We start from the raw sequence: 16,190 nt of genomic DNA on the forward strand, positions 1-16,190 counted from the left end.
CATTTGTGTGAGTGATCCAGATCCTCTGGGGATCAGGATTGTCCATCTGCTATTCTTTCTTATGCTGCACCAAATTGTCATCAAGTCACAATAGGAAGGGGTGCAAGAACTGGGGGTGTGAAGAATAATGAAAGCTAAAGTCACTTTCAGAGTGACTCAGAGCTCTTGCTAAACAGGGTCCAGTAAGAAAAAAAAATCAAAAAACCCCAACAAATTAAAATACCAAACAAACAACTCATTAAAACCAACACTCTATTTATTAATGTATTTTATTGATACATTAAATACCTATTTTACATATCTTTATATTTATGTATCTCATAAATACAATATCGGTTAAATGCAATATTCTAACTGTGAACTAAAAAGTGTAAGCCATCCTTGCCAACAGCATGACCACATTTCTTCTGCAATAAATTACACTGCCTGAAAACTTACATGGGATTTATCCTTGATAGGAATTTTTTTACTTTTTGGTGTGCCACATGCAAAAGGGCTCAAGGTTTGAAAAGGTGCTCATCAACAGCAGAACTGAGGGACTCCATCTCCAAAATCTGAAGTGAAAACTGTTGAGAGCTCACGTGAGTTCACCTGACAGGTGTCTGTACCCAAGTGGCGCCGAGCCCCGCTCTCTCCCCGCCGCCATGACTTCCCTGACCCAGCGCAGCTCCGGTACATATATATATAGATTGAATAATGGAATCATGGCATTTGGGTTGGAAGAGATCATCTCGTTCCAACCTCTGCTATGGACAGGGACACAGAATCACAGAATCAACCAGGCTGGGAAAGACCTCTGAGATCTTTGAGTCCAGCCTGTGACAGAACACCAGTGTTCTGTGTCAACCAGATCATGGCACTGAGTGCCACATCCAGTCTTTCCTCAGGCACCTCCAGGGATGGTGACTCCCCCACCTCCTGGGCAGTCCAGTCTAATGTGTAATCACCCCTTCTGTGAAGAAATGCTTCCTAATGTTCAGCCTGAATCTTCTCTGGCACAGCTTGAGGCTGTATCCTCTTGTCCTGCCAAGAGGCCAAACCCCACCGGGCTACACCCTCCTTTCAGGGAGATAGCCAAGAGTGCCAAGGCTCCCCTTGAACCTCCTTTTCTCCAGACACCCCCAGCTGCTCCTTATCAGCCTTGTGCTCCAGACCCTTCCCCAGCTCCATTGCCCTTCTCTAAACTCCTCAGTGTTTTGTGAGGGGCCCAGGACGGGACACTCCAAGTGTGGCCTCACCAGTGCCGAACCCACGGGTACGGTCACTGCCCCACACGGTCCTGGGCCCACACACCTTCCACAGCCCGGGCAGCTCACAGGTCGCCACATCCACCCCAGCAGTCGGACCCCGTTTTCTGGCTGAACTCGTATGCTCAGTCATGGGAACAGGCTGCCCCGGGACGTGCTGGTGTCACTATCCCTGGGGGTCAAGAGCCGTCTGGATCCGGCGCCGGTGATGTGGTTTAGGGGTTACAGGGGCAGTTCTGGGCGGACGGTTGTACTGGATTGTCTCGAAGGTCTCCCAACTTTAATGATTGTATGAAACCAAACAGACTTGCGGCTGTGCAAACGAGGCACTCGTGGAAGGACACCCCGATCCCGAAGGCAGCGCAGTGCCCGCCCCGGGTCACGGCCGCGCTCCCTCAGCCGCGGGTCCCTTTCCGGCGCCGCCCCGCCCGGCGCTGCCACATCCTCCGCTGACATCAGCCCGCGCCGCCATATTGAGCCGCCGCCGCCGCCGCCGCCAGCGCGGCCGCCCCGGGAACGGCCCGCTGCCCATGACTGCCCCCGGCCGGGGCGCGTAGGGCGGAGCGGCTCCAGCCCAGCCCAGCCCGGCCCATCCCCTCCCCGAGCCGCCGCCGAGCCCCGCTCTCTCCCCGCCGCCATGACTTCCCTGACCCAGCGCAGCTCCGGGCTGGTGCAGCGCCGGACCGAGGCCTCCCGCAGCGCCGCCGCCGCCGATAAGGAGCGGGGCGCCGGCGGCGGCCCCGAGGATGAAGGGCGCCGGGACGAATCCGGTGACGACGAGAAGGGCGATTCCAAGGAAACGCGGCTCACTCTCATGGAGGAGGTGCTGCTGCTGGGCCTCAAGGACCGTGAGGTGCGGCCGGGGGCGCTGGGCAGGAGGTGCCCGAGGGGACGCCGGCTTTTGGGGGTGCTGTGGGGAGCAGGAGCCTGGTGGTGGGATGGGGTCAAGGGCGCTGCAGAGTGTGGCTGGGGGCGTGGGGCAGAGGGAATGGGGGACGTGATGTGCCTGGAGCAGGCTTGGTGTTTTGGAGGAGGTGGGAAAAAGCTGCACGGATTTTGGGGAGGGGGAGCCCGGCAGAGTTTGTGGCGCTGCCGTTTGGTTGCGGGGTTCGCAGAGGGGCTGTCATATGAGTACACATGAGAGGGAATATAGAGGACCCGGGAGGACATGGATATGGGGGCCAGGGCTTCAGGCCAGCGTTGGACTTGAGGGCCTGGGTGAGCCTGGCACATTTATCCTCCTTCGGCTTATCCGTGCCTCTAATGTGGGAGGGAGGTAGCTCTACTCCTGTGGGTTTTGTCACTCAAAACTGTGGTACTTACGAGGTCCTCAAGTGCTCTAGGGTGCTGAGCAGCTCTTTTCTACTTAGACTTTGCAGAGTAATGCATGAGAAAAATATCTTAAAATTGGGGGGAGGCTATATGACAGAAATGGCTGTGGGTAATGAGAAGCGTGTCAAAATGAAGAAATGGCATTATTATATAATTCTGTGTTTTTACTGATTTCATTGCTTAATAGTTTGCCATGATACTGTAAGTAAGTCATTGAGGAAGGTGTACTTCCTCCACTGTGTGGGATTTCTTTTTCATTTGAAAAAAGCAGTCAATATAGAAAGCACATGAACTGTGGAATGAGAGTTCTATCCGGGAAGCAGTTTAATTTCATGCGGTGTATTTGATTAAAGGGTGATACACCCTTATTTTAGATATGAGTGAGATACAGTATGGATTTGATTAAGCGACTAGCTTTTCTTTTTTTTTTTGTCAAGTAAACTTGCTTTTGTTTTTTAATTTGTGTGACAAGTAAATAATTTCATCCAGTTCACTGATTTGAATGGAAGTCTCTTGAAACTCTGCCTTTTCAGTATGGGAGAGAAGCTGGTAAGTTATATGTTCTTTGACAGGGCATTGCATCTGCCATAAATTTACTGGCTGATAGTGAATAAAGAGTGGTTTTCTTGATTAATGTTCACTTTTTAGCCCATATCACTGCACCAAAGCTGTCTGACTTCAAGCAGTGTTTGGACAGTACTCTTGGGCACAGGGTGTGACTCTTGGGGATGATGCTTTGCAGGGCCAGGAGTTGGACTCAATGATCCTTGTGGGTCCCTTCCAACCCATCTTATTCTGTAACTCTGCGATCTGTGTATGTACCTGCTACAGGAGCATTGTGTTTCTCTCTCAGACTATGTGTTTCAGAGCATATTCTTATACTCCTGTCATTTCAGGTGGACCTTGCCATGGTGTCTTGATAACCTCAGTAGATAGTGATCTCTGCTTCTACCTGTGAAGTTGAGGGCTTGTTGAATTGAATGCATATGAGCATTTTTCTTTCTACATGCCTGAATAGTTGGGGGAAAGTAAGTTAGGAGTGGCAGGAGCAATTGCTGGCAGGACTGGCTTAGGATATACCTTATCTTGAAGAAGGCGGTATAAACTGGGTGATTTTTCAGCCTGTTTTTTGACCAGGATTGTGTGCTAAATCTGCTGAATTAGTGGGCATTACGCTGTAAAGATCTCAGGGTAGGGAGCATTGTGTCTGCCAGGAGGAATATGTGGCACAAGTCTTTGTGGTGCATCAGAGTTAATATTGGGTCTAAAAGTCTGCCTTTGCAATGGTGTGCATCAAAGTTATAAATTACCTGACTTTGCTAAGCACAGCAGTGACATACATTGAAAGGGATCTGTTATTCCTTCGTAGAGAAAAAGGAACTGAATGGTTACAGTGGCATGGATATCCCTAAGTCCCTTGAGATTTTGCAGTTGAGACATCAGACACAAAGAATTGTAATTTCAGCTCTAGGACAGGGGGTATAAATGCAGGAGCTGTAGCATACCTTCTTTGTGAACTTTGTTAGACGTGAAGCATTGGGGTTTAGACTTTGGTTTTGGGCCTGCTTGTGCCCTTGTGTACAGGGTACACCATTTAAACCATTTGTCATGTGTTTTCTTTCCAAAACTGGAAATAAAACTACAGGCTCATTTTCCAGTGTGAATGTTTTTTGTTCTCTGTTGTTCTAATGGTAAGTAAGCAGAACCAGCTTACTTTACACATCTGGAAATGTTTTTTTACAAAGTCTTTACTTCCAGTAGAACTGATTTACTGTAGCATTTGAGTGAGACTTTCTCTAGAGAGCAAGCAAAGCAGAACAACATAGAGTCTGTAAAGTGTAATTTTGAAACTATATGAAGTCTAAGGGACAGGCAAAGGCAAGTTTCTGATATACAAGCTTGATTGAAAGTCTGTAAATTTAAAGCTGAGAATATCCTTCCTGTTTATTCCAACAGGAGAAAACAATTTAATGTTTACTTTAAAAAAATGCAAGAAGTAGACTGGATTGACCAAAGAACATATAAATAAAAAATATAAAAACAAGAACTCTGTTTTGGCCAAAGAACATATTTCCCTATAAATAGATGCTTTTTCAGAACACTTACTGATACATGTATTGATAACATAGCTTTCAGATTTTTAGGTAATTTTAAACAATAGTGATGTGACTTAATTTCATATGAACTGTATACAAAATAGCTTACATGTACAGAGCTACTTTTATAATTTCTAAGTGTACATGGAAGAGTCTTTGCTACTAGGAGACAGTTTTTAGTGATAGGAAGATATTTAGTGGTGCATTGATGAGTTCAGTGTTTCCAGGAGATTGTTAGATACTCATGTGAATCTTGTTTCTAAGGTGATGTGAGGGTTGTAAACAACCACAACAAGACTTTTGAGTTGTTGTCTGGTTGCTGCTGCAGTATGGATCCAGTGATGGGAATTTCTGGCAGCTGTAGAACAAACACACCACCCCTCAATCCTATTCCTGACATCTGAACACAATTACCTGTATTTGTACATGCTTCTTGGACATGGCCTTTTTGTTTGTTAATGTTGCATCCCCCACCAGCTTAGCCTAATTAAGTTGTACCTAATGCTTGTCTTCTAATTGCTCTTTTCCACCAACAGCTCTCCTTCAATCTGTATTTTCTGTGTACACATAACTATTTTTGTATTCCAAAGTCATGATGGGTTATAAGGGATATGAGCTGAAATATGTGCATGCTTGCATAACACGACAGATGCGGTGTCCTTGGAGGAGCAGGTAATAAACTGGAAGAAAATACATTACTAAAATTTTTCAGGGAGCCATCACAATACCTGCATGTATTTGGAAATCCTTCAGAAACGTATCTGGAAAAGAGAGACAGGTTCATCCATTTAAAGCAGAGCAATAGCCAGTTGCTATAGGAATGAAAAGCATGCACTGAAGTTAACCAGTGCTGAATTAGGTAAAAAACCAGTATTGTGATAGGATGGGTTAAAGCCACAGCAAAAGGGAGTTACAGTGTAGAACTACTGAAGCAAAGGAAGGGAGTAATAAATATTGGAAGTTATATTATAACTTATTTTAAAATGATAGCTAAGAGATGAGTACAGGGTAGCTGTTTCATGACAGGTCCTCCCAGCATCTTGTAATTCCGTCTCATAAAAACGGAGAGGTTGTGAGGTGGTCCTGCTATGTAACTTGCTCCATTAATTTAATCCTTGTAGGGTTTCTTCTGGTTATGGGTTTGGCTTGTCTTTTCTTTTTTCCCGCTTTTTGAAATTTTCCTTTGGTAGTTGTTGGGAATCTAGTCAAATATAGCAGTGCACTCAACTGCTTTTATCCTCTATACAATTGCCACAACTGAGCAAATTTAACCAGAGAGAGAGACCTAGCACCCACCAAGATAAAATATTTATTTGGTCTGTAACTAATTCCTCTCTTGCTGAGAGAATACTCATGTTAAGTATGCTGAAAAATACCTGGCTACTGCAGTCTACTGCAACATTAAATATTTCTTAGATTTTTTACCCTTTCTTAGCTGAAGACTAAAATGTCATTTGTGGGAATGAAGTAATGTTAAATCACTTCATTAGGTACAGAAATTATCTTGGATCTTTGTTATTTATGTTTGGCCTTCAAAAATTTCATTCATTGCTGAAAATTTGGTTTCACATCACAGCTTTGTGAGCAGATAGGTCGCACGAAGGTCTCCAGCTTATGATATTTTTCATTGTATTGAAGTAAGCTTTTAGGGAAGTAGTGTTCCTGCTTCAGATGGACTATTTTGTATTGACCAGATTAGTATTAAAATGTAGGTTGCTTATTATTCTTACAAATATGAGTGTCTCAGTTGGTTTCTGAATTTTATATTTTAATCCTAAAAGTACTTTTGTGAAAAGTGGCATAGGAATTTTGAAAGCATTCAAAGCGTGGGTGGTGTTTTTCCTGCTCTTAAGATTTGACTTAGTGAAATGGATACTGTGATGCAGAAGTCTTGGGAGGATTTGCCTTTGTAAGAAATTAACAGGTTTTAAAAAGTCTTCTTTGTATCCTTTTAGTCTTTTTTTGTCTCATGAAAACGGTTTCAGCAAGAGGCTGAATGTCAACTTGGAAGCGCCCAAGTTTTGCTGGAAAATTTCTGAGACAAACAAGTGTAACTCGAAGAGGCGTCCCCTGGGAATTCATTCGCATTGCAGTTGAAGAGTGATGTATGAATGTGTTGAAACTTGGACAAAGGAGTGCTTTTTCTCAAATGTTCAGGGCCTAATAACAACAAAGTGTGTAATGTCTGTGGTGAAAAATTCTTTCTTTCATAGTTGCCTACCTTTTTGGTCTTTTTTATTTTTGTATTTCATGTCTATAGATAAATGACAGACTAGGAGAAGAAGATAGGAGGTGTGGGAGGAGGAGTATCCCAATTCTCTTTGCTACAAGATGAGTAAAGTGCCTCTTTACCATGCTGCTGAGTAAATCCTGCTTTTGGGCTCCTTTGAGGATATGCTGATTTTGAATCATTTGCATGCAGTTGGTGTGGTTATCCCTGCTTTCATAGCATGGTTAATCTGTAATTGATATTATTTTTCTGTGGATAACTTTGAGTGTGGAAAGTCCCTTTTTTATGACAAGGTGTCTGGTGTAGGGCAAAGACAAAAACATTGTCTGGGCATTTTTGGTAGTGCTTTCCAGTTTAAGTGCTCTCAAACAGAGCTTTAACTTAAGTGCTCTTAAAAACATACCATATCTATTCTTCCTCTCCCTTTAGCAAGCTGCTTTTATTAAACATTTTGAATAAAGTATATATATAAAAGAAAAGTTTGCTCTTTACTGCTAGAAGATAAATAATGATGAAACTGAAAATAATATTTTATATTAAAGAAGTACTGTTTTTTTCAGGTATTCTTTAATCCTAATGTAGCTAACATTTAGTGCTACATAAATAGCATTTATTTAAATTAGTCGAAGCCCATGTAATGGACTTATTTGCGAGGATAAATTGACCCGACTAAGTATTGTAAATAGTATATTTTAGAATTACTTTCTTACAGATCAAATAATTACTACAGCACATACTCATCTCTGTGTTGCATTACTGGAAAGAGGGGAAACTAGTCTGGAGTAAATGCCCTTGGTTTCCTCTGAACAACATTTTCAGTCCATTTTTTAATAAGTTTTAGCAAAAGAATAAAAGAATTAGTTAACTAGCCATGTGCCACTTTTAACTGTTTGGGTTTTTTTCTGGTTTTCAAGCAGGTCTTAGATCAATTTCAGTAACTTGCTTTCTCTCAGAAATATTGATAAAATGTTAATGCAGAATGATTTCACATGTGCTTTTCAGACCTAAGAATTATGAGATTGCACATAAAATAGTTCTCAACTACGCTTTTCCTCAAGTACACTGTCTGTAAGCCTGGATGAGTAGAAGCACAAGTGAGTAGCCCACAAAATCACTGCGCTGTTGCTCTGAGTGTGGGCCAGCATTGTGCATGCCAAGTCTTTCCCACCTGCCCCAGTAAAACCTGTACTAAACTACCATGTTTCACCCTTTTTTTTTCTTTTTTCTTCCCATGTTTGTGGTGGACTGTTGAGATAATACACTCTATAAGCGAGGTCTTTATAAAGGGAGAGGAGTTATTTTCAAAGCTCTCTTTTTATTTGTGGATGTTACAGGATTTATTCATCACACTGGGAAATTAGTTGTCAGGGTTTTTGCATATCTTTCCGTTGCTGATACTCTTTTAAGCACTTGTAAGCTGCTTTTTGCTACATACTTTCCAGTCGTCTGCCTTTATGGTCTTACTAAATAGCATGATGTAGTTGTGTTATTTAGAGTCCTTAGCTGCCAGTCTTTTGTACATGGTTTATACTGGGAGGTTTGTGTTTAGCTTGTCATTCTTGTACAGCACAGCACATTGCACTTCCATTTTTTTTGTTTCAATAGACACTTGATTTTACTGTGGCACTTCCACACTGGGCAGTCTCTACCATGAGAGAAGCATTCTGTATGTATTGTGTTGTAATTTCAGTATTCTATCTCCTGCAGTGCACAGTGACCAGGCAAGTGTGTGACACACATTGTGTAGCTTGAAGTAAATGTCAGGTGGATATTCTGTCAGTAGGAATCACTCAGGGAGGGCTAACTGCAGCTACACTGCTTGAGCTGGATATTTAAATGGAACTCCTGCTTTAGGAGCTTCTGCAAACTATGCCTGGGACTCTCAGTTAGTATATGTTAAATACTAAATGAAGGAACTTGTTCCTTTTAGTGTGAGACCAGTGCAGTGGGTGTACTTTTTATTTAACTTCATAACAAAGATGTTGACATGGCATTATTATGAGTTACTCTGTTTCTTGAAGATTGCTTGCACCTGGAGAAGTGAAACAAGTGAGGAACTAGAAGCTTGTTCTGAAAAGAACTGAAAGGAAGATGGATGATATTTAGACTAAGAATAGAAGGATCTCTCTCCATTATGTACATGCTTTTTTAAGGACCCAAACACAACTCTAGAATTCCATCCACACTAATGACCAGATGCATATTAATAAAAATTAAGCATTGTGCACCTCCCCAGTTTGAAATAATACAGTGTTTTACACAGTGTTTTTAATTGTGGCTGCTGTAAAAGAAAAGGTAGAAGAGAGGGAGGTGTAGGTATTTTATTTGGGTGCTGATACACTCTAAGTACCGAATTGTAATTTTAATAAATGTGGCCTGCTTAGTCAAAGTTAATGAAACCTCCACCTCTTATTTAGTTGGCCTATAAGGGGCCTGCTTTGTCTGTATCAGTAAGAATACTAGATGCAGGTTTTTCCTTTTGTTTTTAGGAGAAGTGTACTGGACCTGTCTGCAGTAGAGTTAATTTTCATCACAGCAGCCAATATGGTGCTATGGTTTTTGGTTTTGATCAGAACAATGTTGATAACAGAAAACAGTGGTGATAACACACACCCTGTGCTTTCTGTTGCTGAGCAGTGTTTGCACAGGGTCCAGGCCACCTCTGTTTCTCACTCTGCCCTGCCCTTCATTGAGGGGGTGCAAGAGGCTGGGAGGGGGCACAGCCAGAACGGCAGACCCCAGCTGAGCAGAGGGGTACCTCAGGCTGTGCAGTGCCATGGTCAGCCATAAAAAGAGAGTGGAGAGAGCAGGGTGGGTGGTCACAGCCAAGGGACCACCTGGGCATCAGTCTGCTTGTGGTAGATAGTAAGTATTTGGCATCACTTACTTTTGTTTTTTCACTTAGGGTCTTCCTTATCTCTCCCCCCATGTCAAAGTGACTGAGGGTTTTTTATGGGAGTTTTATGGGACTTTGCTGCCACCCAGGCTCAGCCCAGCACTAGGGGACACTAAATTCTAATTAAATATTTCTTTCATATAAATGTTAGATGTTATGTTCAGTGACAATAGGAGGTAGAGTAGAAATCAATTTTTTGAAATCAAAGGTTATTGAACAAACTAATTACATCTTAATTTTGCACCAGTATGGAGAATAGAGATTGGACACTGATGGAAGGTGGCTTTACAAGAGTCATGCAAATATTTGAAGTCATTATCTGCGTGTGTATACAGTTAATCATGAAGAAAGTTAGGCTTCTAAGTTTGTCTTTTCATTTCTAAATGAGCAGTCAGACTCTTAAATGTTGATTTAATCAGAGGTCTCATAAGGGTTCAGCAGTGTGTGTGTGTGCTAGTTGCCTCCTCTTTAGAAAATTTATGTTTTTTTATTATCTCCATTTTAATGAGAGATGTGCCTGTGTAATGTGAGTGTGTACGTGCTTGGAAACATGGCAGTAACATCTGGCTTTAGTGCTTTCAGTGCCTGACAGCAGCGGCTGTGTGTTGCTTATTCCTTATTAAATGCAGTGGCAGGTTAATCAAATACCTGACAAGTTACTTGTGAAGAATACTGTGCTTTGTAGTATATGTAAGCATGCTTTCCTAAAGTATTTCCATGTTTGACTGTCAGAACATTTCAGAGATTTCCCCCACTAACTTATCTTCTATAAATTGTACTAGAGTACAATTTATGTTCCAGTAAATGGCTAATGATTTCATTTGCATTAAAAGAGGTAATCAAGAGGGACTGGAGTAAAACATCAAAGTCCTTGCCTTGTAATATTCCAGTAATAAGCACTCCTGCACTCTAGCTTGACTTCTCTCCTTAATTTTCAAAAGTTTCATGGGTTAGGATGTACCATTAGATGTTCCTGCAAATTTCTGGGTTGAGAAGGTGGTGGCTTCCTTGAAAGGTCAGACTGCAGGAAAGAGCTATCTAGTATAGGTTGAAAAAGACCTAATGTAATGTGAAGAGGAATCCAGTTTATTTAAAGTGCACATGATTGAAGTTGGAATATTTTTCATTTGACGTATGAGAAAATCCAGAGTATTCCTATAAGTGTCTTACTTGAATATTTTTTTAATATTTACACATTTTGGGCATCTTGTTTTTATCTTTTTAGTATTTTTACTATGTTTCCTGACGGCACCAACTTGAGAGGAGCTGTTGACCCCTTGAAGTCATAGAGGCCCAGCAGAGAGACCTTGACAAATGAGAGAGTTTGATACCACCAGCCAGATTCTGCAGCTGGGATGGGGCAACCCCGGATGTGGGGAGGAGTGAGATTCTGGAGATGCCTCAGGCATGTGGCAGGATTGTTTGGGGTGTCCTGTGCAGGGCCAGGAGTTGGGCTTGGTGATCTTTGTGATTCGCTTCCCCCTAAGGTTATGGATACAGGATATGATAGATTATGATGCTGTGATTTCTGAGGGATGACTGGTAAAAGGGATTAATGTCTCCTAAAATTATTTTGTTTTCAGAATGTCTTCAAAATGTTTTTTCCAGCTATTTCTTTTACTGTATCTGAAATTCCTTTGTTACCCATTTTAGGGATATCTGAAAAATGAAACTCATACTTTTGGTAATTAAATCTATTGTTTGTCTATATAATACATATAAAATAGCCTTCTCTGAATGCACCCATATCAAGTGAATCTGGGTCATGTATTTAACCAAATGTTTTAAAACAGGTTTGTCTGTAGAAACAGTGAAAATCAATATATGATAGACAGTAGGTGTAAAAACCATTTAGTAAGGAAGATGGAGGGTTAGTCTTTTAGAATTTGCTAATAATTAAGAATTTTATTGACACATATTGTTGTCTGAACCAAGCTTTAGTTTTGTGTTTCAGGATTGCTTAGTGGCTTGGAATCTAAGCAGGGGGCAAAAATGAATGTGTTCTCAGCTTAACTATCATTCTTGTATTCCAGAATTGTTTTGTGCAGGATGTTTTTTGTCTGTCCTTTTTGATAAGTCCATTGGTGGGGGAAAAGATTGAAGCTATTATTGAAGAGTTGTTCAAGCAAGACACCCTAACCCTGAACATTTTATTTTATTTTGGGCTAAGCCATACAGTTCCTTGCCAAAATAACTTGATTTGGAAGTTGCCAAAGAATGCTGCCAGAGAAGCTGGAATTGGTTTTCTGTTTAAATCTGTCTGCCATTGTGCAGTACTGTAGTGTCATGGAGTATGAGATTTTCTTAGAGGTAATAAGTTGATAGCTATTAAGAGCTAATAAACTGAAATATGTATTTTAATGTATATTAGAAAGTAAGAAGTGCTGGGTCATTAAAGCATATGCATAATTTGACTATGTCAGCTTGTATTGTTTGAGACTTACTGCCTGCTGCAGCTTCTGTGCTGTGATTACATTCAGGTTGAAATAAATTACAGTAACCTGCATTGGAAAGAAAAGAACATATCTTTTTGGTTCCCTGAAGATGAAAATGGATCAGTTCACATGAGATACCTTTGCTGACAGCATCTTCCTTTGCCTTGAGAATTCAATTTTGGACATTACAGCCTATATTCAACGAATGTTGCAATAGTTTTTCCTTTTCCTCATCTTCTGTAATTGTTTTCTGTTTTGCATTTTCCCCACATTCCAATAACTATGTTTAGTTAGAGTGGCAGAATGACTTTTAATTGGTTCTTGCTGGACTTTGAGGTGCTTTATATGTTTATACCATCTAAGGCTTCTGAAGCTAAGTCAGAGGTTCACAGAGGTCTGTATAAGGACCTAGCTGAGGTGGAACAAATGGTGGCTGGCTGCAGAAGAGGAGTTCTAGCATTGACCAACATTTCTGTTTGTCATTGAAAACTTGGAAAAGTTTGTGGACTTTTTTGAATTTTGTGTTCTTGCATTCCAAGACCAGTTTGCCTCTATTAGGCTGTGAAGCTTGTTGTAACAGCATGCTGGAAGGAAAGGCTTCCTTTTTTTTTTGTTTGCTTTTTAAAAGGGTTCCTTATTTCTAAGGGATAATCTAAAATTTATGTAATTGAAGTTTTTGACTGAAAAAGTCAGGTGTCAGATTTGTTGGACACTATAAAACACACTTGGGATTAAGTTAAGCATCTATAGCATCAGTCTTGCTGACTCTGACCCCGTTCAAGAGATGCAAAACTGTATCAGTTGTTCCTTATAGAGTGATGACATTCCTAAATAAATTACTAACTTTTAACAGCTTTTCATAGCTAAAGAATACATAAACTTATTGCTGTTTTATTGCCCAGTAACTCAGTTACTGACTTTGATTTGCCTGAGGTTTCTTCTTGCATTTGTGTTATCACAAAGAAGAGGTTTGCTTACCTGCAGCACTGTCAGACCATTTATGTTTCTGCAATCAGCAGTTCCAGTCAGCAGTTTCACCTTCAGCTAGAAAGGATAGGAACAGAATCATGTACAGGTGTTAGAAGACAATGCTCCATACTGTTCTTTGTCCTCTCCTAGTGCTGTCAGATGGTATCTCCATTTAATCCAAGAGAACATAGTGTTTCTGTTACAGAAGAATGCTGGTGATAGATGCATTTGGAATGCTTAAAATTAGGCTTTTGGGTCACCAGAATGAGTTGAAATTCTATGCTAAAACATTATTTATAATAAACCAAGTGCTGTTGTTACCCTTTTTCTCTATGTTCTGCTTATATTTTGTACTTTGTCTATTTGGATTTGGGAGCAGCTCTAAGGAGATGTGTTGTAGAAGTTCTTCAGGGGATGTAACTGCTTTTGAAAATTCAAAGTAGTATTAGTAGTTGTTGAGAGACTACTTAAGGGAAACCGTGTATTAAGATGGTGGTTGTCTCTTTTGAGACTATGATAGCACAATGCCTTTCATTCCACTTGTACTCTTCATTAAAAATCAAAATACTTTTAGGCAGTGTTTGTTTCATAAGCAGTCATAGCTGTGAAGCAGATTAAAATTGTTAAGTTGCTTGTGACCAATTCTTACTTGGGAGATAGGATGTAGGGAGAAGGAAGCAGACATCTGACATGAAAATTGTTGCAGACCAAACTTCCTAATAACTCTTCACCTGCTGCAGACCACCTGGACAGTGTGTGCTGTTAATCCTTTCCCTTCTTTTCTCCCCAGCTGTCTTTCTGTCATCACAAAACTACTACTTGAGTGAGGAACTTGTTGACTGAAAGAGTGAAAATTCTGTCACAATTGTGATTAAGTCCATTATGAAATACAACTTGCCACAGTTGTATTTCAAGATAAATTTTCTTTGCTTGTCTTTTGCAGTGGGTTTCAAGTGGGTGACAGATGATGATTTTATTAATATTATTATGTTCTCTCTGTGCTTTGTGTTGGTTAATAATAGTCTAGTAGGTGCCTCTGAAAGAACTTGCTCTTTCTTCAGAGAATCAGAAAGGCATGCTATTGCTGCCTTGCCAGATTTAAATAATGTAACTTCCAGTTTATGATCATCAGGGTAGTCATTGCTGAAGTCCGAAATGGGGAGCTGCAAGTTTTGTCTTTTCTGAGCATATTTTGGTCATAAGTGCCTTTAGCACAGGTATCCCAATAATAGATAATTTTTTTTCCTCTGTTCTTCATCCCAAAGACTAAGTTCTAGCTGAAACAATTCAGATTATAAAAGCTATTCAGGGTTTGAATGCAGTTCATCTATTGAAGTGTGGGTTGTCACGGAATGGGATGCTGTTACATTTTGCTGTCTGTCCCAACCACATTCTTTCCCTTCTCTGTGCTGTCTCTGAAGTTTGCTCACCTGCATGGTGAATCTGGTGAGAATGTCAATTAGCTCTCAGAAAGACCACTTGCTCATCTGGCTGACTACAAAAATGCTGCTGTGGGCTCAGGCGATAGAACAGCATGGAGTGAAGAACTGCTTTTGTCTTCAACAGCAGTTCAGGCTTTGGACTTCTTCCTTGGCTTAGTCCTCAAATGGCTAAAAATGAAGATATGAGGAAGGACGTACCTTCTCCAGTTACATGCAAGGTTTTATGCCAGGCTAAAATGTGATGTGGTGGCATTGATTTGAAAGGTCAGTAAAACCACAATTAATCTCTCCAAGGTAAAAAGTAGTGATTCACAAGGGTTGCTTGTGCTGGGGAAGTAATTGAACTCTGGGGATTCATTTTGTTCTGTTTCTTTTCCTGCTGTTTTTCCCCTGGTGTTTCTCCCTGCCACTCTTAGTACCTCTAAGAAAAGAAATTTGAATATACATATACATTTATTTATATATATATAAATATAAAATATTAATCTTTCTCAGAATTAACTACACACAGTGAGCATGCAGGTACATTTTTCTTCCATGACACTGCTGTATAAATGCTAGATGTAAGTAGACTCTTTGCTAATTGTGGTATTCAAAATGAAAACCAGCTCATATAAAATTTAGACCAGCAGATGACTTAATTTACCTTTTCCAGTCCTACAGGTGATCTGAACTGACTTTGAGAAGTTTTTTTTTCCAAGTTCCACATTCACTTTAGATAGTCCATCTCAGGCTTAGATTTCTTGACGACTGTTTCCTCTTATGCTCATCTGAACGGTAGAACTGAACACTGTGGTTTTATCTGTCCCCAAACTATATATTTATTATTCTGGCATGTGCATTTGGCAAGAGCCCCTAATTGAACCTGCAAGTAATTTTCCAGTGTGTTTGTCATCTGTGATTTGTGAGAACATAAAAATAGTTTGCTGCACATTGGAAAGAATAGAAAGCAAAGAAGAAACACCTGTTTAGGAAAGCTCAACACTTGTTTGTATATAAACAAACCCACAGTTTTGTGTCTCAGAGCTTTTATGTTGCTGCCCCCAACAGAGTGTTTGAGTGCCATCTATGCAGAGGAAAGGAAAGTAACAGCAAACTCCAACAAGCTTGGGAAGTCTGATTTTTATTTTTTATAATCTAGGTAGAGTTTTTTGCACTTTTTTTTGGCTGAAATACTATTCTAATAGAGAGCAGGGTACCTGTAAATTCAGAATTTACCGTTTACTAATGTGAAAGCTTTCTTTAACCTAGATTGTGCCTCCTAGCTGAGAAACCCAGAATCTAAGGATTTGATGTTTTCTGACAAGACTGTAAGGTGTATTACCTCAGAGCTGGGACTCCCAAAATCCTCAGGAGTTGTAGTTTTTCACTTCTGCTGTTAGTTGGCCAGCTTCCCTTCTGATTGAGCTGCCATGGCTGGAAAGAGTTTAATCAATATTTTATTTGTTTTGTCTGTACATGAAGTTTCAGAAATTGCATTGTTTACCAAATTTCAAAGTCTTTTTGTTTGTGTCTTTCACAATAGAAAAATTTGGAGTTTCCT

General features: G+C 40.7%; 1 protein-coding gene across 1 annotated transcript in view; it reads left to right on the forward strand.

The window, feature by feature from the left end:
• Positions 1-1,748: 1,748 nt before the first annotated feature.
• GOLPH3 (golgi phosphoprotein 3) overlaps positions 1,749-16,190 on the forward strand; it is a 30,832-nt gene continuing 16,390 nt past the window's right edge. Inside the window, exon 1 of the mRNA XM_059492211.1 lies at positions 1,749-2,100. Within this exon, the coding sequence (XP_059348194.1) occupies positions 1,885-2,100 (216 nt within the window). The 5' untranslated portion in view covers positions 1,749-1,884. The remainder of the gene's footprint in view (positions 2,101-16,190) is intronic.

Source organism: Ammospiza nelsoni, chromosome Z (assembly GCF_027579445.1).
Source record: "Ammospiza nelsoni isolate bAmmNel1 chromosome Z, bAmmNel1.pri, whole genome shotgun sequence".
In the NCBI taxonomy this organism is placed as follows: Eukaryota; Metazoa; Chordata; class Aves; order Passeriformes; family Passerellidae; genus Ammospiza; species Ammospiza nelsoni.